The sequence below is a fragment of the Salmo salar genome, chromosome ssa20 (genome assembly GCF_905237065.1).
Source record: "Salmo salar chromosome ssa20, Ssal_v3.1, whole genome shotgun sequence".
NCBI classification, from domain to species: domain Eukaryota; kingdom Metazoa; phylum Chordata; class Actinopteri; order Salmoniformes; family Salmonidae; genus Salmo; species Salmo salar.
In genome coordinates this window covers 42,359,379-42,381,780 of record NC_059461.1, presented here as the reverse complement: position 1 = coordinate 42,381,780, position 22,402 = coordinate 42,359,379, and the positions used below count along the sequence as shown (strand labels likewise).

At 41.4% G+C, this 22,402-nt stretch overlaps 1 protein-coding gene across 9 annotated transcripts in view; it reads left to right on the top strand.

Moving 5' to 3' along the window:
* Window positions 1–22,402, top strand: part of LOC106580625 (ATP-binding cassette sub-family A member 2) — a 156,124-nt gene that overhangs the window by 66,555 nt on the left and 67,167 nt on the right. For all 9 annotated transcript variants that reach the window (XR_001322920.2, XM_014161878.2, XM_014161880.2 and 6 more), the window contains 7 exons: window positions 741–1,114; window positions 1,468–1,627; window positions 5,721–5,849; window positions 6,017–6,184; window positions 6,747–6,843; window positions 7,146–7,319; window positions 14,248–14,350. Coding sequence is in view for 8 of the 9 variants with exons in the window: in XM_014161878.2 (XP_014017353.1) it covers window positions 741–1,114; window positions 1,468–1,627; window positions 5,721–5,849; window positions 6,017–6,184; window positions 6,747–6,843; window positions 7,146–7,319; window positions 14,248–14,350 (1,205 nt within the window). In the remaining variant the exon portion in view is untranslated. The remainder of the gene's footprint in view (window positions 1–740; window positions 1,115–1,467; window positions 1,628–5,720; window positions 5,850–6,016; window positions 6,185–6,746; window positions 6,844–7,145; window positions 7,320–14,247; window positions 14,351–22,402) is intronic.

The window sequence follows — 22,402 nt, the reverse complement described above, 5'->3', positions numbered from 1 at the left end:
CATGGTGAGCAGGGCCGGACTACCGCATTTGGCACCGACTTCCGTGCCCTTCTGGGCCTCCAGGGACCTCCGACACATTTTGCCATGGTGCAGAGAGAAAAATGTGCAGTATTATAACGCTATTCTACACATTTTTTACACATTTTCAGGTGGCAAGGTAGCCTAGTGGTTAGAGCGTTGGGCTAGTAACTGAAAGGTTGCAAGTTCAAATCCCTGAGCTGAGTACAAATCTGAGTACAAAGGTACAAATCTGTCGTTCTGCCCCTGAACAAGGCAGTTAACCTGCTGTCATTGAAAATAAGAATTTGTTCTTAACTTACTTACCTAGTAAAATAAATATGTTTTGTCATTAGGCTAAAAGAAGAGGTGCGGTTTCAAAGCTAATTTCCTGTAATTTTACACTTTTTGCCATGGGGAAGAAATACAAATTTGCTGCTTTATAGCTCATCTCATGCGATCCTACACATTTTGCCATGAGGCTGAGAGAAGGTCGGGGGCCCCGTGGCACCTGCTCTGCATGCCCGTTCAGTAATCCAGCCCTGATGGTGAAGTGCTTTTCACTCATCAAACACAAATAGATACTGTTAACACTGTGGAGTGTGGAATGCCAGACAGTCCATGACTCCTCAGTATATCTATGTACTCTACCGCTCTCATTCTCCTCTCTTCCTTTGATTCTTGTCTTCTTTCTCACTCCCTCTCTCTCTCTCTCACTCTCCCTTTCTTTCTCTCCACACCAGCTGCGTCTGGAGAAGGTCAACTCCTCGGCTCCTCTCTCCCGGTCCCACCTGGGTGCTCTGCTGAAAGACCTGGCTGACGTGGAGAGACTCGTCAGGGACGTAGACCTGCTGTCAGGCCTGGCTCGCCTGCTCCCTAAGGGGGCCTGTGCTGGGGGTCATACGGCCCCTGGGGCCCCCGGCAACACCACCACCTCCTGGGCCCGCAACACCACTACCTGGGGGCCCAACACCACTGAGACCCCTGGGGAGGAGGGAGGAGAGGAGGAGGGTGGAGGACGAGAGAAAGAGAAAGGGAAAGAGAATCCTCATTCACAGTTTTCTGCTTTTGTACAGCTGTGGGCAGGGCTGCAGCCTATTCTGTGTGGGAACGATAGGTGTGTGTCTTCGTAATGGGATCATTCCTGTGCTGTTGTTCTTTGACTGGAGATCAACCAACCTGAGTGCCAGTCTGTTTGTTCTATCATGCCAATCCCCTGTCACTTACTGTCATGACAGCAATGGAATGGCTGGAGCACAAACAGATCCGGGACCAGGCTAGAGATCTACAGGGTATGCAGGCTTTTGAACACCGTATAAGAACACCCCAGTTCAACTAAACAAGAACGTAATGTTTGGAATTGATAAGGTGTGTTAGAGCTGGGCTGGCACCAGGGTAGGGAAACCCTGTGCTCTATACCTATGCTGTAAAGGCTAAAGTTGTTGATTTCTGTCTTCTGTCTATCCCCAGGATCATTGAGCCTGAGGCTTTGAAGCAGGGGAATATGAGCTCTCTGGGTTTCACCAGTAAAGAGCAGCGCAATCTGGGTTTACTAGTGCATCTGATGACTACAAATCCCAAGATCCTCTACTGTCCCGTTGGCTCACATGTGGACAAAGTCATTCAGAAGGCAAGTACATGATCATGTTCTTTCAGACTCTGTCATCGGTATCATTATAATGCATATATGTACAGTACCAGTCAAAAGTTTGGACACACCTACTCATTCAAGGGTTTTACTTTATTTTTACTATTTCCTACATTGTAGAATAATAGTGAAGATATCAGAACTATGAAATAACACACATGGAATCATGTAATAACCCAAAAAGTGTTAAACAAATCAGAATATATGTAATATTTGAGATTTTTTTCAACGTAGCCACCCTTTGCCTTGATGACAGCTTTGCACACTCTTGGCATTCTCTCAGCCAGCTTCACCTGGAATGCTTTCCATCAGTCTTGAAGGAGTTCCCACATATACTGAGCACTTGTTGGCTTCTTTTCCTTCACTCTGCGGCCCAACTCATCCCAAACCATCTCAATTGGGTTGAGGTCAGGTGATTGTGGATGCCAGGCCATCTGATGCAGCACTCCATAACTCTCCTTCTTGGTCAAATAGCCCTCACACAGCCTGGAAGTGTGTTGGGTCATTGTCCTGTTGAAAAATAAATGATAGTCCCACTAACCGCAAACCAGATTGCTGCAGAATGCTGTAGTAGCCATGCTGGTTATGTGTGCCTTGAATTCTAAATAAATCAGACAGTGTCAACAGCAAACCACCCCCACACCATCACACTTCCTCCTCCATGCTTCACGGTGGGAACCACACATGCGGAGATCATCCATTCACCTACCCTGCGTCTCACAAAGACACAGTAGTTGGAACCAAAAATCTCAAATTTGGAGTCATCAGACCAAAGGACAGATTTCCACCGGTCAAAAATCCATCGCTTGTGTTTCTTGGCCCAAGCAAGTCTCTTCTTCTTATTGGTATCCTTTAGTAGTGGAGTTTTTGCAGCAATTCAATCATGAAGGCCTGATTCACGCAGTCACCTCTGAACAGTTTATGTTGAGATGTGTCTGTTTCTTGAACTCTGTGAAGCATTTATTTGGGCAGCAATGTCTGAGGCTGGTAACTCTAATTAACTCTTTCCTCTGCATCAGAGGTAACTCTGGGTCTTCCTTTCCTTTGGCGGTCCTCATGAGAGACAGTTTCATCATAGCGCTTGATGGGTTTTGCAAACGCACTTGAAGAAACTTTCAAAGTTCTTGAAATGTTCCGCATTGACTGACCTTCATGTCTTAAAGTAATGATGGACTGTCGTTTCTCTTTGCTTATTTGATCTGTTCTTGCCATAATATGGACTTGGTCCTTTACCAAATAGGGCTATCTTCTGTATACCTTGTCACAACACAACCGATTGGCTCAAACGCATTAAGAAGGAAAACAATTCCACAAATTAACTTTTAACAAGGCACAGCTGTTAATTGAAATGCATTCCAGGTGACTACCTTATGAAGCTGGTTGAGAGAATACCAAGAGTGTGCAAAGCTGTCATCAATGCAAAGGGTGGCTACTTTTAATATTTTTTTGTTTACTACATGTTTCCATATGTGTTATTTCATAGTTTTGATGTCTTCACTATTATTCCACAATATAGAAAATAGTAAAAATAAAATGAGTAAAAATTAGTAGGTGTATCCAAACTTTTGACTGCTACTGTATGTATGTATATACATTGACTGGTGCCTTCTATGCTGTGTCCTCTGCGATAGAGTTGTTCAGATGCCATTTTTGCATTGCTGGGTTAAACATTAGCAGGATATACAGCTATATATTGTCTATTTTAATTTGATAAAGAATATATGAAAATGACTATGAAATGCATATGTATGCAAGATGGAAATCATGGGTTTGGTGTATTTGATACCAATCCACTAATTCCGCTCCAGCCATTACCACAAGCCCGTCCTCCCTAATTTAGGTGCCACCAACCTCCTGGGATGGAGACTCATATTTAGAAGAAAAGGGAACGTGGTCTTTAGTGGGTACCCCAAAGTCATTTATCAGACACTTTTAGACTCTCAGCGTATTGAGAACATGTTGTGAATTCATTAGGAACCCCATGGTCATTTGTTTCCCAGCCTAAACACATTAACCATTCAACTGCATGTTCTGTATATTGGTTTAGAGCACGATGTGTAGGAAGTCAATGAGCTGCAAGATTAATCATGCTCCTCCTCAGTCCCCGGAGGTCTCACTATACCACAACATATGCACAACTGGCCATTGATTCTGTTTCTCTGTACATCCCACTAGTTACCACAGGCTTGTTATTGGCAGACAGTTGATTTCTTATCTTAGCAAGTGGACTGGAGGATGGAGTCTGAGAAATGATTAAAACTATAGAGGGAGGGAGAGAGGCAGAGAGTGGAGCGAGTGGCCACCGAAAGGACTCAACAGAAAAGGAACAACGGTTGAAAGGATGTGGATAGAGTAACTGGATACAGTGATGGGACTGGGATAGCTCTGGTCCAGGGTGTTAACTGAGAAGACCTACAGTCGTGGCCAAACGTTTTGAGAATGACACAAATATTAATTTTCACAAAGTCTGCTGCCTCAGTTTGTATGATGGCAATTTGCATATATTCCAGAATGTTATGAAGAGTGATCAGATCAATTGCAATTAATTGCAAAGTCCCTCTTTGCAAATGAACTGAATCCCAAAAAACATTTCCACTGCATTTCAGCCCTGCCACCAAAGGACCAGCTGACATCATGTCAGTGATTCTCTCGTTAACACAGGTGTGAGTGTTGACGAGGACAGGGCTGGAGATCACTCTGTCATGCTGATTGAGTTAGAAAAACAGACCGGAAGCTTCAAAAGGAGGGTGGTGCTTGGAATCATTGTTCTTCCTCTGTCAACTATGGTTACCTGCAAGGAAACACATGCCGTCATCATTGCGTTGCACAAAAAGGGCTTCACAGGCAAGGATATCGCTGCCAGTAAGATTGCACCTAAATCAACCATTTATCGGATCATCAAGAACTTCAAGGAGAGCGGTTCAATTGTTGTGAAGAAGGCTTCAGGGCGCCCAAGAAAGTCCAACAAGCGCCAGGACCGTCCCCTAAAGTTGATTCAGCTGCGGGATCGGGGCACCACCAGTACAGAGCTTGCTCAGGAATGGCAGCAGGCAGGTGTGAGTGCATCTGCACACACAGTGAGGCGAATACTTTTGGAGGATGGCCTGGTGTCAAGAAGGGCAGCAAAGAAGCCACTTCTCTCCAGGAAAAACATCAGGGACAGACTGATATTCTGCAAAAGGTACAGGGATTGGACTGCTGAGGACTGGGGTAAAGTCATTTTCTCTGATAAATCCCCTTTCCGATTGTTTGGGGCATCCGGAAAAAAGCTTGTCCGGAGGAGACAAGGTGAGCGCTACCATCAGTCCTGTGTCATGCCAACAGTAAAGCATCCTGAGACCATTCATGTGTGGGCTTACTTCTCAGCCAAGCGAGTGGGCTCACTCATCATTTTGCCTAAGAACACAGCCATGAATAAAGAATGGTACCAACACATCCTTCGAGAGCAACTTCTCCCAACCATCCAGAAACAGTTTGGTGATGAACAATGCCTTTTCCAGCATGATGGAGTAGCTTGCCATAAGGCAAAAGTGATAACTAAGTGGCTCGGGGAACAAAACTTCGATATTTTGGGTCCATGGCCAGGAAACTCCCCAGATCTTAATCCCATTGAGAACTTGTGGTCAATCCTCAAGAGGCGGGTGGACAAACAAAAACCCACAAATTCTGACAAATTCCAAGCATTGATTATGCAAGAATGGGCTGCCATCAGTCAGGATGTGGCCCAGAAGTTAATTGACAGCATGCCAGGGCGGATTGCAGAGGTCTTGAAAAAGAAGGATCAACACTGCAAATATTGACTCTTTGCAACAACTTCATGTAATTGTCAGTAAAAGCCTTTGACACTTATGAAATGCTTGTAATTATACTCCAGTATTCCATAGTAACATCTGACAAAAATATCTAAAGACACTGAAGTAGCAAACTTTGTGGAAATTAATATTTGTGTCATTCTCAAAACTTTTGGCCACGACTGTAGTGCCAGCAAGCCACATGTAACACCTTGGACCAGAGCTAGGACTGGCATAGCTTCTGTGTTGATGGTGACATGTGCTATTGCTTGCTGTCTGTGTAGGCAAATGAGACATTTGCGTTTGTGGGGAACGTGACTCACTACGCCAGGGTGTGGCTCAACATCTCTGCCCAGCTCAGGACCTACCTGGAGGAGGGCAAGCTGCACCACCAGCTGGCCTGGCTGCAGCAGGTAACACACAGTAATAACTTAATAAGATAACTCATACACATAATACAAAATATTTATTGTCCCCCACACAGTACATTTATACAGTCCTTATCTTGCCTGATAAGCCCATATATACACATACTGTAACATAAACACATACACAACTTCTGATGTCCTCCTCTTCTTAGTTCACCTCTAACCTGCGTGGTCACCCGGAGCTGCTGAACGGGACGGACAGTGACCTGCTGCGTGGGCTGCTGGATGGCAACTACACCCTGTCCAACACCTCCACCCTGCTGGAGCAGCTGGACACCATCGACAACGCAGCCTGCGGCTGGACACACTTCATGTCCAAGGTCAGTGTCCATGAGATGAGCCGTTGGTTGTGTTGCAAATGCCACCCTATTCCCTATAAAATGGACTACTTTTGGTCAGAGCCAAGTACAGTATATAAGCAAATAGGATGACGTTTCAGACATAGCCTCCTGTATGTAGGCAGGAGGTACCGTAAACATGGGTGGTCTGATTCAGACTGACACAGGAAGAACGATGGAACTTGAGTACATTGATCCAGTCCCACAGACAGCGGGCATACAGTAATATGAGCATTGAGAATCAGTACCACACAGCAAGCAAAGCTCCATTCAATAGTCCCAGGTGTCATCCCAAATGGTACCCTGCCTTTTAACCAGAGCCCATAGGGCAAGGACTAATGTTACCAGTGTTGCAGATATAGACGGTTCCTGTGCTGTTGGCAGTTGGCGCTGTGGCAGACCTGGGATCCAACCTCTCCAACCTGTGTGTGTTTATTTCAGAAGGGTTGGGAACAAGGCAAGAGATTCATTTTCCTTTGGCTGCAAGGACAATAGATCAATAAAGTTTTTTTTGTTTGTCTTTTTCTACTTCTTCTTGTTCCAGGTCAGTGTGGATATCTTCAAGGGTTTCCCTGATGAAGACAGCATCGTCAACTATACCCTGAACCAAGCCTACCATGATAACATCTCAGTGTTTGCCAGTGAGTACTGTACAGTAACTACTCAATAGGAGAGACTACTCTATTTCATTATAAGATATGAAAACGTAATTGTCCATGACATTTTCACAAAATGGAAATGTGTCTTTGGCACTCTGGCTTAACAGTGAAAACAGATCATAGATAATGGCCAGGCGCAGGGGTCAGATGGGTATTACTGAAAGGGCAGCAGCAGTGGTATGCAGATAGCGTCCAGTCGGAAAATGAATGTCATATTATGAGGAAGTAATGTGAAAGATATACTGTAGCTATATCACTGTAATGTCCTTCTCCTTCTCTTCCAGGTGTGATATTCCAGACCAACAGAGATGGCTCCCTGCCTCCTCATGTCCTCTATAAGATCAGACAGAATTCCAGCTTCACAGAGAAAACCAACGAGATCCGCCGGGCCTACTGGCGCCCGGGGCCCAACACAGGGGGAAAGTTCTACTTTCTCTATGGCTTTGTGTGGATCCAGGGTACGTGACCAGAATCCTCCATCTTGACTACTGAAGGGTAAATGTAGACTGAAATGTTGCCAGGATGTTCCTGCTTTAGATGATGAATTCACTCTAGACAACACTAGACAACTCTAGACAATCCTAGCCAACACTAGCCAACTCTAGCCAACACTAGCCAACTCAAGGCAACTCTAGACAACACTAGACAACTTCACAGCAACATCACAGCTACAAACTGTCAGGCCATTAACATCAGTATCACAGCTACAAACTGTCAAGCCATTAACATCAGTAGCACAGCTGCAAACTGTCAATCCATTAACTTCTATGGGCTAGGTGGGACGCTTGCGTTATTCAAATACCTAAAAAATGCAAAAACTTCAATTTTTCAAACATATGACTATTTTACACCATTTTAAAGACAAGACTCTCGGTAATCTAACCACACTGTCCGATTTCAAAAAGGCTTTACAACGAAAGCAAAACATTAGATTATGTCAGCAGAGTACCCAGCCAGAAATAATCAGACACCCATTTTTCAAGCTAGCATATAATGTCACAAAAACCCAGAAGACAGCTAAATGCAGCACTAACCTTTGATGATCTTCATCAGATGACACACCTAGGACATTATGTTATACAATACATGCATGTTTTGTTCAATCAAGTTCATATTTATATCAAAAACCAGCTTTTTACATTAGCATGTGACGTTCAGAACTAGCATACCCCCCAACTTCCGGTGAATTTACTAAATTACTCACGATAAACGTTCACAAAAAGCATAACAATTATTTTAAGAATTATAGATACAGAACTCCTCTATGCACTCGATATGTCCGATTTTAAAATAGCTTTTCGGTGAAAGCACATTTTGCAATATTCTAAGTAGATAGCCCGGCATCACAGGCTAGCTATTTAGACACCCAGCAAGTTTAGCACTCACCAAAGTCAGATTTACTATAAGAAAAATGTTATTACCTTTGGTGTTCTTCGTCAGAATGCACTCCCAGGACTTCTACTTCAATAACAAGTGTTGGTTTGGTCCCAAATAATCCAGCGTTATATCCAAATAGCGGCGTTTTGTTCGTGTGTTCAAGACACTATCCGAAAGGGAAAGAAGGGTGACGAGGATGGCGCATTTCGTGACAAAACATTTCTAAATATTCCATTACCGTACTTCGAAGCATGTCAACCGCTGTTTAAAATCAATTTTTATGCCATTTTTCTCGTAAAAAGCGATAATATTCCGACCGGGAATCTGCATTTAGGTAAACAGACGAAAGAAAATAAAGCATGGGGTCGACTCGGGCATGCGCCTAAGCCCATAGTACTCTGATCGGCCACTTGCCAAAAGCGATAATGTGTTTCAGCCAGAGGCTGCCTCGATATCATTCAGCTTTTTCCCGGGCTCTGAGAGCCTATGGGAGCCGTAGGAAGTGTCACGTTATAGCAAAGATCCTCAGTCTTCAATAAAAAGAGCCAAGATGAACAACAACTTGTCAGACTGGCCACTTCCCATATAGAATCCTCTCAGGTTTTTGCCTGCCATATGAGTTCTGTTATACTCACAGACACCATTCAAACAGTTTTAGAAACTTTAGGGTGTTTTCTATCCAAAGCCAATAATTATATGCATATTCTAGTTACTGGGCAGGAGTAGTAACCAGATTAAATCGGGTACGTTTTTTATCCGGCCGTGTCAATACTGCCCCCTACCCCCAACAGGTTAACATCAGTATCACAGCTACAAACTGTCAAGCCATTAACTTCTATGGGCTAGCGTCCCACCTGCGGGACACAGCCAGTGAAATATCAGGGCGGAAAATTCAAAAACAACAAAATGTCATAATTCAGCTTTCTCAAACATACAACTGTTTAACGCCATTTTAAAGATAAACTTCTCGTTAATCTAACCACATTGTCCGATTTCAAAAAGGCTTTACAGCGAAAGCAAAACATTAGATTATGTTAGGAGAGTACATAGACAAAAATAATCACACAGCCATTTTCCAAGCAAGGACATGTGTCAATAAAACCTAAACACAGCTAAATGAAGCACTAACCTTTGACGATCTTCATCAGATGACACTCCTAGGACATTATGTTACACAATACATGTATGTTTTGTTCGATAAAGTTCATATTTATATCCAAAAACAGCATTTTACATTGGCGCGTGATGTTCAGAAAATGTATTCCCACCAAAACGCCCGGTGAATGTGCACATCAATTTACAAAAATCCTCATCATAAATGTTGACAAAATATATAACAATTATTTAAAGAATTATAGATAGACTACCCCTGGATGCAACCACTGTGTCAGATTTTAAAATAGCTTTACGGAGAAAGCAAATTTTTCAATATTCTGAGTACATAGCTCAGCCATCACGGTGAGCTATTCAGACACCCACGAAGTTCAGGGCAACCTAAACTCAGAATTAGTATTACAAATATTATTTTACCTTTGCTGATCTTCGTCAGAATGCACTCCCAGGACTGCTACTTCTACAAGAAATGTTGTTTTTGTTCGAAATAATCCATATTTATGTACAAATACCTCCGTTTTGTTCGTGCGTACAGATCACTTATCCAAAGGCATAACGCGGCGAGCGGAACGAGAGACAAAAAGTCAAAATGGTCCATTACCGTACTTAGACGCATGTCAAACGCTGTTTAAAATCAATCTTTATGGTATTTTTAACGTAAAATTGCGATAATATTCCAACCGGACAATAGCATACACATTCAAGAAGAAAAAGAAGGAGGGGTGCGCTCGCGGGACCGAGCTCATCCAATCCCTTTGTTGCCAGGCAGACCACTCAGTAACTGAGCTCCTATTATCTGCCTAGTGACAGGAAAATGCTCAAACCACTTTCTGAAGGCTTTAGACAGCCAATGGAAGCCTTAGGAAGTGCAACATCACCCCATAGACACTGTAGCTTCGATTGAGATTCAAAAAAAGAACTCCAATTCTCAGACTTTTCACTTCCTGCTTGGATTTGTCTCAGGTTTTTGCCTGCCATATGAGTTCTGTTATACTCACTGACACCATTCAAACAGTTTTAGAAACTTCAGAGTGTTTTCTATCCAAATCTACCAATAATATGCATATTCTAGTTTCTGGGCCAGAGTAGTAACCTGTTTAAATTGGGTATGTTTTTCAAACGGCCGTGAAAATACTGCCCCCTAGCCCAGACAGGTTAACATCAGTATCACAGCTACAAACTGTCAAGCCATTAACATCAGTATCACAGCTACAAACTGTCAAGCCATTAACATCAGTATCACAGCTACAAACTGTCAAGCCATTAACATCAGTATCACAGCTACTAACTGTCAAACCATTAACATCAGTATCACAGCTACTAACTGTCCAACCATTAACATCAGTATCACAGCTACAAACTGTCAAGCCATTAACATCAGTATCACAGCTACAAACTGTCAAGCCATTAACATCACTATCACAGCTACTAACTGTCAAGCCATTAACATCAGTATCACAGCTACTAACTGTCAAACCATTAACATCAGTATCACAGCTACTAACTGTCAAACCATTAACATCAGTATCACAGCTACTAACTGTCAATACATTAACATCAGTATCACAGCTACAAACTGTCAAGCCATTAACATCCGTATCACAGCTACAAACTGTCAAGCCATTAACATCAGTATCACAGCTACAAACTGTCAAATCATTAACATCAAAATCACAGCTACAAAAGATTTAGACGAAACAAAAACAGACTGGCACCCTGGCTATTTCAAATTAATTATATATATATGGGGGATACAACATTCCCAGCTCTGCAGATTTTGCTGCGAGGAGGTAGAGTCATTAGATCATTTATTTTGGTACTGTCTATATGTAGCTCGTTTTTGGTCACAGGTCCAGGAATGGCTGAAGAATTGCAACATTTACCTGGAGCTAACGCTGCAGATAGCAATACTGGGTGATTTGCAAAGTCATAGTCAATCAATCAATAATATAATAATTATTTTAGCTAAAATGTTTATCTTCAATTTACAATCTGTAGAAACTATGAGAATATACAGGTTCAGAACTTTTGTGAAGCATCCCAGCACAGTTGAAAAATATATGGCAAATAGAAATCCAAAATGGATGGTGTTGATAGATGGGAGGGGTTGAATGGAGCTGAAGAGTGGGACTAATAACAACAAGATATCAAATGTAAAACATACGGTGTCTGTAAAATGTATATAGGTTCAGAACTTTTGTGAAATAGCACAGTTAAAATATATGGCAAATAGAAATCAAACTGGATGGACATCAGACATAGAGGAAGCCCAGGACTAAAATCAAACAAAATATAACTATTGTAAAATAGATTGTGTCTGTAAAATGTATATAGTATGTATATGCTGGAAGTAGAAACCTAAGTATTATTGTTTATTAGTTTACTCCAATTAGGGGAGGGGTGGTAGGGTTTGTGGGAAATAAGAAAGGAAAATATATTAAAAAAAATATATATGCGTATATTTATATATGTGTGTGTATTTGTATGTATGTATGTATGTATGTATGTATGTATGTATGTATGTATGTATGTATGTATGTATGTATGTATGTATGTATGTATGTATGTATGTATGTATGTATGTATGTATGTATGTATGTGTATATGTATGCATGTTTATATATGTGGGTATGTGTATGTATATATATATATATATATATATATATATATATATATATATATATACACTGCTCAAAAAAATAAAGGGAACACTTAAACAACACAATGTAACTCCAAGTCAATCACACTTCTGTGAAATCAAACTGTCCACTTAGGAAGCAACACTGATTGACAATAAATTTCACATGCTGTTGTGCAAATGGAATAGACAACAGGTGGAAATTATAGGCAATTTGCAAGACACCCCCAATAAAGGAGTGGTTCTGCAGGTGGGGACCACAGACCACTTCTCAGTTCCTATGCTTCCTGGCTGATGTTTTGGTCACTTTTGAATGCTGGCGGTGCTTTCACTCTAGTGGTAGCATGAGACGGAGTCTACAACCCACACAAGTGGCTCAGGCAGTTCAGCTCATCCAGGATGGCACATCAATGCGAGCTGTGGCAAGAAGGTTTGCTGTGTCTGTCAGCATAGTGTCCAGAGCATGGAGGCGCTACCAGGAGACAGGCCAGTACATCAGGAGACGTGGAGGAGGCCATAGGAGGGCAACAACCCAGCAGCAGGACCGCTACCTCCGCTTTTGTGCAAGGAGGAGCAGGAGGAGCACTGCCAGAGCCCTGCAAAATGACCTCCAGCAGGCCACAAATGTGCATGTGTCTTCTCAAACGGTCAGAAACAGACTCCATGAGGGTGGTATGAGGGCCCGACGTCCACAGGTGGGGGTTGTGCTTACAGCCCAACACCGTGCAGGACATTTGGCATTTGCCAGAGAACACCAAGATTGGCAAATTCGCCACTGGCGCCCTGTGCTCTTCACAGATGAAAGCAGGTTCACACTGAGCACGTGACAGACGTGACAGAGTCTGGAGAAGCCGTGGAGAACGTTCTGCTGCCTGCAACATCCTCCAGCATGACCGGTTTGGAGGTGGGTCAGTCATGGTGTGGGGTGACATTTCTTTGGGGGGCCGCACAGCCCTCCATGTGCTCGCCAGAGGTAGCCTGACTGCCATTAGGTACCAAGATGAGATCCTCAGACCCCTTGTGAGACCATATGCTGGTGCGGTTGGCCCTGGGTTCCTCCTAATGCAAGACAATGCTAGACTTCATGTGGCCGGAGTGTGTCAGCAGTTCCTGCAAGAGGAAGCCATTGATGCTATGGACTGGCCCGCCCGTCATCCCCAGACCTGAATCCAATTGAGCACATCTGGGACATCATGCCTCGCTCCATCCACCAACGCCACGTTGCACCACACACTGTCCAGGAGTTGGCGGATGCTTTAGTTCAGGTCTGGGAGGAGATCCCTCAGGAGACCATCCGCCACCTCATCAGGAGCATGCCCAGGCGTGGTAGGGAGGTCATACAGGCACGTGGAGGCCACACACACACTACTGAGCCTCATTTTGACTTGTTTTAAGGACATTACATCAAAGTTGGATCAGCCTGTAGTGTGGTTTTCCACTTTAATTTGGAGTGTGACTCCAAATCCAGACCTCCATGGGTTGATAAATTGGATTTCCATTGATTATTTTTGTGTCATTTTGTTGTCAGCACATTCAACTATGTAAAGAAAACCGTATTTAATACGATTATTTCTTTCATTCAGATCTAGGATGTGTTGTTTAAGTGTTTCCTTTATTTTTTTGAGCAGTATATATATAAATATATTTACCCAAAAATATATGGGGGATTGAAATGATGCAGACAATTACATTGATGGAAGCTACAATCTATCCGCAATATTAAAGCTGATCAACCCCCTAAAAGAAAGAAAAATAAAAAAGATAAATATATGTATATTTATTGTGGTAAACTGGTGATCATGAAGTGAGCACACCTGTGTGGGTGCCAACGCCAAGCTGCAGATACAGCACTTTTTCTCCGAGATTCATCTTTTATTTACGAAGCAGGAGAGCAAGAGACAAGCTGCTTATTTGACACATAAAGTTAATACAGATAATGCATTGGAACTGACATGGCAGTCTGTTGAGTGTACTGTACATAGAGACATCCTGGGCTCACTGAGACAATACAATTGATTTAATCCAGAACAGATAGATTTTTACCTCTGCATTGTAAACCACACTGATTACCACACTGATAACCACATTGCATTGGGTAGTGTGGTTAGGATAGAACTTGATGGGATGGCTTATTCAGTGAGGTGTAAAGTGGCCCTGTCATCTCTGCTGCGTCTTGATCTGTGTATGTGCGTGTGTGTGTGTGTGCGTGTGTGTGTGTGTGTGTGCGTCTTCCTTTCTGCCTGCCTGTGTGTCCTCAGATATGATAGAGAGAGCCATCATTAACACATTTGTGGGTCATGACGTGGTGGAGCCTGGGAACTATGTTCAGATGTTCCCCTACCCCTGCTACACCAGAGACGAGTAAGACCTGGAACTCTCTATACACCTCTCCTCTCTCTCACTTTCCGTTTTCCTTTAAAAAAAAAGAACTGTTAATTATATCACTTCTATTTTTATATTACTTCTGAGATGATGACTTTGCATTGTCCGTTTATATTAGGGAGATAGGTAAATAATGAAATATGTCACACGTCTTCCTTCGGTAGCTACACTAGAGATGAGCAAGACATGTTACTGTATCTATTCTTTACTCTAATCAGCTCTCTATCTCTCTCAGACCCTGACTCTCATTTATCCTAACTTAAGATGCATGTGCATAACTCTCACTGTTATGAATAACATTCAACTTGAGATATGTTTTTACATTCAGCATCACTCCGTCAAGAGAAATATAGTATTATTTTTAACAGAGATATCTACATATGTTGTTATGTATACCTGGACATAATCAGAATTCATGTAAACAATGCAGTTTTGAAAACATAGCTTGTCCCCCAAAAAATGGTATCTTGACACAACTTACCCCAGGTATGGGGTAAGTTGAGCACGGGACAGTGTAAGTTAAGCCGCCTACACATTTCTGTACTGAATGAAATATTACCACTACCCTTTTAAAACCATGTCTATCTTTATTTCCCAAACACAATTCAACACAATCATAACCACTTTTAGTCTTTTAATCATTTTAAGCATATTTTACACTTTTAACATAGACCAGGCCTGTTGATGCCCCATATCCCGGTGATAATGCCTTGCATTACGCCTGTGAAGAAAACACTTAAATTTGCTCAACTTGACATTGGCTCATCCATTGTCTCAACTTACCCCAAGGAAAACATTTTGACTACACTGTAAACAAAATATCTAGCTGTTTCAACTAAATGTTATTAAGTAACTGGTTACACAGCCTTTTTTTTTGTTTACTCAACCTTTCGGCAAAAGTATTACCTGAACTTAACATTTTGAGTTGGCCCAAACTTAGCTCCAACATGAGAAAACATAGGCACAAATTCTGTAAACTTCAAATAGTGTGTTTGCTCAAATTGTCTCATATGTTCATTCAACTAGAAAATATGATTACTTTCCTAAAAAAAAGTATGTGAAACTAGTTACACACATAGTGCTTTTAACATACAATTTTTTTAATGTACATATTTGACACACATTGACATACATTGTGCATGTACATTTATATTATACAGTAATTCATATTTACTCTCCTGGGATTTAATCTCATAACCTCTTGGTGCAAAGCATTTTAATCATCCTGATACGCTACCATGTCTGTGTCAATAACTGATTTCACCTGTATTGCTACTGTGGTGGAAATTCACCACTAAGGACTCAAACTCAATGTAAATGAATCAATCTTTATTATCACGGCCAGAGAGGTTCACTAACTCAATACAAGCCTGATGAAACTCTGAAAATGGCTGTTCCCTTTTCAGTCCATTTATACTGCTACACAAACAAGTCATATAAGCATGGTTGGTTCCTGCATGAGACTAACTGATACCACACCAGGCTTCTTAACTTGAAACTGAGATATTGTATCACTATTTCTAGTTCCCAGAGTAATGTTCTGGTTGTACTGTCAAATTACCTTTCAGTGATAGTGTGGTTTACTCCTTTGTGTAGTCAATCCATCACTCGCATGAACCCAACTAAGACAGGTTATTACAAAGCAGCATTATGCTAAACATACGATCTGATACACACCGAGAACATTTACATCACACTCCTTTTATTACCCTGTGATAACTATTGTTACATTTTAAGGTAAGCATTAGATTATGGCTTAAAGTATCAAAGGACGTTCTATCAAAATACTTCTATTAAAAGTAGGCGAAATCAACACATAAAACCAGACACTGTATTCGTTCAAACCCTTCATTCTGGGTTGTACAATCCGACTAGTAACTGATGCTTATTCCATAGCCCTTACACTTGTAAAACCATTGCAGTAGAATGGTTTAACTTAAGACCTTTGCTTCATACAGTTACACACATGCTTCATTACACAATTTAATGTATGTCAATTCTATCATCATAAGCAGGGGGGAGAACATGGTCATGCTCTTCATGGCCTTCAGTGAGTTCCTTATAGTCCTCATTATCTTCATCATTCTCATCAGCAAATGGCATTTATTTTAGCCCAATCAAACTAACAGTCTCTCCTGCAGATGCAGTGGACATAATAGTTGCTGAGACCTGTGAGACAAAAGAGCACAGTGCCTCAAGCAGTTTCTGCTATGTAATCTGCTAAATAGGTGACATTCATAGACGAGTCAGGAACAAAGGTGCAACACTCATCTCCAATGACTGCACACATTCCTCCCTGACTTCCTCATAGGTAGTCTAGAGCTTCATGATTTTGTAAGGCCAATTTTAGAAGTGCTACCATTTCAGTACTGAGGGCCTTAAGGGCTTTTGACGTAGCATTAGCCACTCCATAATTAGGGAGCATTACACCAGTAAATTGTGACAGGGCAGTTTGAATATGAGTAATCCCTGCCAGCAAGCACTGCTGCAGGGGGACAATATCCCTGGAAATGAATTATAAGTCATCTGGCACTGCTCTCATAGCAGGAACAACGAACCCAATAGTACACACTACCCCCAAATGCCTTCCCTGTGGCTCAGTTGGTAGAGCATGGTGTTTGCAATGCCAGCATGGTGTGTGCAACGCCAGGGTTGTGGGTTTGATTCCCACGGGGGGCCAGTACAAAAAATAAAATGCATGAAATGAAAAATGAAATGTATGTATTCACTACTGTAAGTCGCTCTAGATAAGAGCATCTGCTAAATGACTAAAATGTAAATGTAATCTGTTAGTACATAATATGCACTGTTCCCACATAACCAACAGGTCCCATTAGGGGCTGATTGACTTGTTTCTAAGGTTATATGAAGCACTGAGAGTACCACACTTTCATTTGAGAGTCTGCCCATCTGCAAATTCTAAACTGCCAGTGATCAATTTGATTCTCCATCAGAGTCCATTGTACAATTGCACACATTTTCACCTAGGTAGACAGACCCATTGCCCTGTATACACCAGGCTGCAGTCAATGAGCATTCTATTGGGATGGGTGTGGGACAGATTTTATTTTCACAAGGTCTTCTATAAATACCTATCCAAGCTTGGTTATAAAAAGCAAAATAAGGTCCAGTCGTCAAGGAGGGGAATTGTAAACCTATGTGCTGGGAGCATGGAAAAGTCTAATTTACACCGGCTGGGACACCCAGTAAAGCGAGCCCATCATCCTCTACCCCCTGTGGGTCTAGCCCACAGACCCAACAGGAAGTGCTTGGGGAGAGTCCATTCGCCACCATCTGTGCTGTGGAAAGGAATGAGTTCATAGTGTCTTTGAAGTCTTGTTTTCCTCTCACAACCTTACCAGCTTCTTCTGTGCCTCTACTCCGGTCCCGTTGGCTGGGGACTGGATCCTTCTAGGTCATTACTGGCCAGCAGGAGGCAGACGACGGTCTCCACTATCACGGTGACACCAATCCAGAAACAGGTCCTTTCGCATTCACCGATCCTCCTCACCATTCTGATTTCCTGGTTCTGGCAACTTCCTGCAGCGGGACTTGTGTGTCCACGTATCTCGTTCTGCTACCTTGACAGCCGAGGATTTGGTCAGGAGCACCTGGTATGGTCCCTTTCACCTGGGGTCTTTCCAACTTTTTCTTTTTATTTGACCACAATGAAATGCCCTGGTTTCACGTTGTGGTGAGCAACACCAGCAAGGTTCGGCCTTCACTTGTGAGAAGAGAGTATTAAGAACACTGTTAACCTGTTAGGGCTAGGGGGCAGCATTTGCACGTCTGGATAAAAAAAATGTACCCGATTTAATCTGGTTACTAATCCTACCCAGTAACTAGAATATGCATATACTTATTATATATGGATAGAAAACACTCTAAAGTTTCTAAAACTGTTTGAATGGTGTCTGTGAGTATAACAGAACTCATTTGGCAGGCAAAACCCTGAGACATTTTCTGACAGGAAGTGGATACCTGATGTGTTGTATTACCTTTAAACCTATCCCATTGAAAAACACAGGGGCTGAGGAATATTTTGGCACTTCCTATTGCTTCCACTAGATGTCACCAGCCTTTACAAAGTGTTTTGAGTCTTCTGGAGGGAGATCTGACCGAACAAGAGCCATGGAACGATGATGTCCCATTAGACACCTGGCGCGCGAGTTCATGTTGGGTACCCTCGTTCCAATACGTTATAAAAGAGTATGCATTCGTCCACCTTGAATATTATTCATGTTCTGGTTAAAAAAGGCCCTAATGATTCATGCTATACAACGTTTGACATGTTTGAACGAACGTAAATATATTTTTTTCCCCTCGTTCATGACGAGAAGTCCGGCTGGCTTAGATCATGTGCTAACAAGACGGAGATTTTTGGACATAAATGATGAGCTTTTTTGAACAAAACTACATTCGTTATGGACCTGTGATACCTGGAAGTGACATCTGATGAAGAGAATCAAAGGTAATGGATTATTTACATAGTATTTTCGATTTTAGATCTCCCCAACATGACGTCTAGTCTGTATCGCAACGCGTATTTTTCTGGGCGCAGTGCTCAGATTATTGCAGAGTGTGATTTCCCAGTAAGGTTATTTTTAAATCTGGCAAGTTGATTGCGTTCAAGAGATGTAAATCTATAATTCTTTAAATGACAATATAATATTTTACCAATGTTTTCTAATTTTAATTATTTAATTTGTGACGCTGACTTGACTGCCGGTTATTGGAGGGAAACGATTTCCTCAACATCAATGCCATAGTAAAACGCTGTTTTTGGATATAAATATGAACTTGATAGAACTAAAAATGCATGCATTGTCTAACATAATGTCCTAGGAGTGTCATCTGATGGAGATTGTAAAAGGTTAGTGCATCATTTTAGCTGGTTTTATGGTTTTGGTGACCCTGTCTTTGACTTGACAAAACATTACACACAACTCTTGTAAATGTACTGTCCTAACATACTCTAAATTTATGCTTTCGCCGTAAAACCTTTTTGAAATCGTAAAACGTGGTTAGATTAAGGAGATGTTTATCTTTCAAAGGGTGTAAAATAGTTGTATGTTTGAAAAATTTGAATTTTGACATTTATTTGGATTCAAATTTGCCGCTCTTGAAATGCACCTGCTGTTGATGGAGTGCACCACGGGTGGCACACTAGCGTCCCACCTAGCCCATAGAGGTTAAGAGATACACAATAAGCCACCATGTCCTCCTCCATTCCTTGAAGGGTTAACCTATTTTGGGGGAAAGGATTGTTAGTCATTCTCATGGGGCGTCTAGTTAGTACCTCGTGTGGGGAGAGACCAGTCAGTGTGAGACCTACCTCTCATGCTCATCCGTGCCAAAGGGAGTACTTTTACCCAGGTCAGACTCATTTCTGCCATGAGTTTGGTCAGTTTGTTGTCTAGCGTTTGGTTATCAAATCAAATCAAATGTTATTTGTCACATGAAATGCTTCCTTACAAGCCGTTAACTTCTCTAGGGTAGGGGGCAGTATTTTGACGTCCGGATGAAAGGTGTGCCCAAATTAAACTGCCTGCTACTCAGGCTCAGAAGGTAGGATATGCATATTATTAGTAGATTTGGATAGAAAACACTCTGAAGTTTCTAAAACTGTTTGAATAATGTCTGTGAGTATAACAGAACTCATATGGCAGGCAAAAACCTGAGAAAATTCCAACCAGGAAGTGGGAAGTCTGAGGCTTGTAGTTTTTCAAGTGAATCCCGATCCAATTTGTAGTGTTAACAAGGTCATGTTGCACTTCCTAAGGCTTCCACTAGATGTCAACAGTCTTTAGAATGTTGTTTCATGCTTCTACTGTGAATATGGAGCGAACAAGAGGGCCTGGAAGTTGATGACTGAGAAAATGACATGAGCTCAGAGGCGCGCGCTCACGTGAGCGTTAGCTGTGTTCCTTTTCTTTTCTGAAGACAGGTTGGAATATTACTGAAGATTTATGTTAAAAACGTCCTAAAGATTGATGCTATACATCGTTTGACATATTTCTACGAATAAATAGACCTTTTTTTACTTTTCGTCGTGGAACATTTGCGCTCGCGCTTCCTGCATTTGGAGTAGTGGACTGAACGCACGAACAAAAGGAGGTATTTGGACATAAATTATGGACTTTATCGAACGAAACAAACATTTATTTTGGACCTGGGATTCCTGGCAATGCATTCTGATGAAGATCATCAAAGGTAAGTGAATATTTATAATATTATTTCAGAGTTTTGTTGACTCCACAAAATTACGGGTTTGGTTCCGTGTCTGAACGCTGTACTCAGATTATTGCAAAATTTGCTTTCACCGTAAAGCTTTTTTGAAATCTGACACAGCGGTTGCATTAAGGAGAAGTGTATCTATAATTCTTTAAATAACTGTTGAATATTTTATCAACGTTTATGATGAGTATTTCTGTAAATTGATGTGCTCATTCACTGGCAGTTTTGGGAGGCAAAACATTTCTGAACATTACACGCCAATGTAAAATGTATTTTTTTTATATAAATATGAATTTTATCGAGCAAAACATACATGTATTGTGTAACATGAAGTCCTATGAGTGCCATCTGATGAAGATCATCAAAGGTTAGTGATTCATTTTAGCTGTATTTCTGTTTTTTGTGACGCCTTTCCTTGCTTGGAAAATGGCTGTGTGGTTTTTCTTGTTTAGGTGCTGTCCTAACATAATCTAATGTTATGTTTTCGCCATAAAGCCTTTTTGAAATCGGACAATGTGGTTGGATTAACGAGAAGTGTTTCTTTAAAATGGGATATAATAGTTGATTGTTTGAGAAATTTGAATTTTGAGATTTTTGTTGTTTTGAATTTGCCGCCCTGCTATTTGGCACTTCCTATTAGCTTCCACTAGATGTCACCAGCCTTTACAAAGTGTTTTGAGTCTTCTGGAGGGAGATCTGACCGAACAAGAGCCATGGAACGATGATGTCCCATTAGACACCTGGCGCGCGAGTTCATGTTGGGTACCCTCGTTCCAATACGTTATAAAAGAGTATGCATTCGTCCACCTTGAATATTATTCATGTTCTGGTTAAAAAAGGCCCTAATGATTCATGCTATACAACGTTTGACATGTTTGAACGAACGTAAATATATTTTTTCCCCTCGTTCATGACGAGAAGTCCGGCTGGCTTAGATCATGTGCTAACAAGACGGAGATTTTTGGACATAAATGATGAGCTTTTTTGAACAAAACTACATTCGTTATGGACCTGTGATACCTGGAAGTGACATCTGATGAAGAGAATCAAAGGTAATGGATTATTTACATAGTATTTTCGATTTTAGATCTCCCCAACATGACGTCTAGTCTGTATCGCAACGCGTATTTTTCTGGGCGCAGTGCTCAGATTATTGCAGAGTGTGATTTCCCAGTAAGGTTATTTTTAAATCTGGCAAGTTGATTGCGTTCAAGAGATGTAAATCTATAATTCTTTAAATGACAATATAATATTTTACCAATGTTTTCTAATTTTAATTATTTAATTTGTGACGCTGACTTGACTGCCGGTTATTGGAGGGAAACGATTTCCTCAACATCAATGCCATAGTAAAACGCTGTTTTTGGATATAAATATGAACTTGATAGAACTAAAAATGCATGCATTGTCTAACATAATGTCCTAGGAGTGTCATCTGATGGAGATTGTAAAAGGTTAGTGCATCATTTTAGCTGGTTTTATGGTTTTGGTGACCCTGTCTTTGACTTGACAAAACATTACACACAACTCTTGTAAATGTACTGTCCTAACATACTCTAAATTTATGCTTTCGCCGTAAAACCTTTTTGAAATCGTAAAACGTGGTTAGATTAAGGAGATGTTTATCTTTCAAAGGGTGTAAAATAGTTGTATGTTTGAAAAATTTGAATTTTGACATTTATTTGGATTCAAATTTGCCGCTCTTGAAATGCACCTGCTGTTGATGGAGTGCACCACGGGTGGCACACTAGCGTCCCACCTAGCCCATAGAGGTTAAGAGATACACAATAAGCC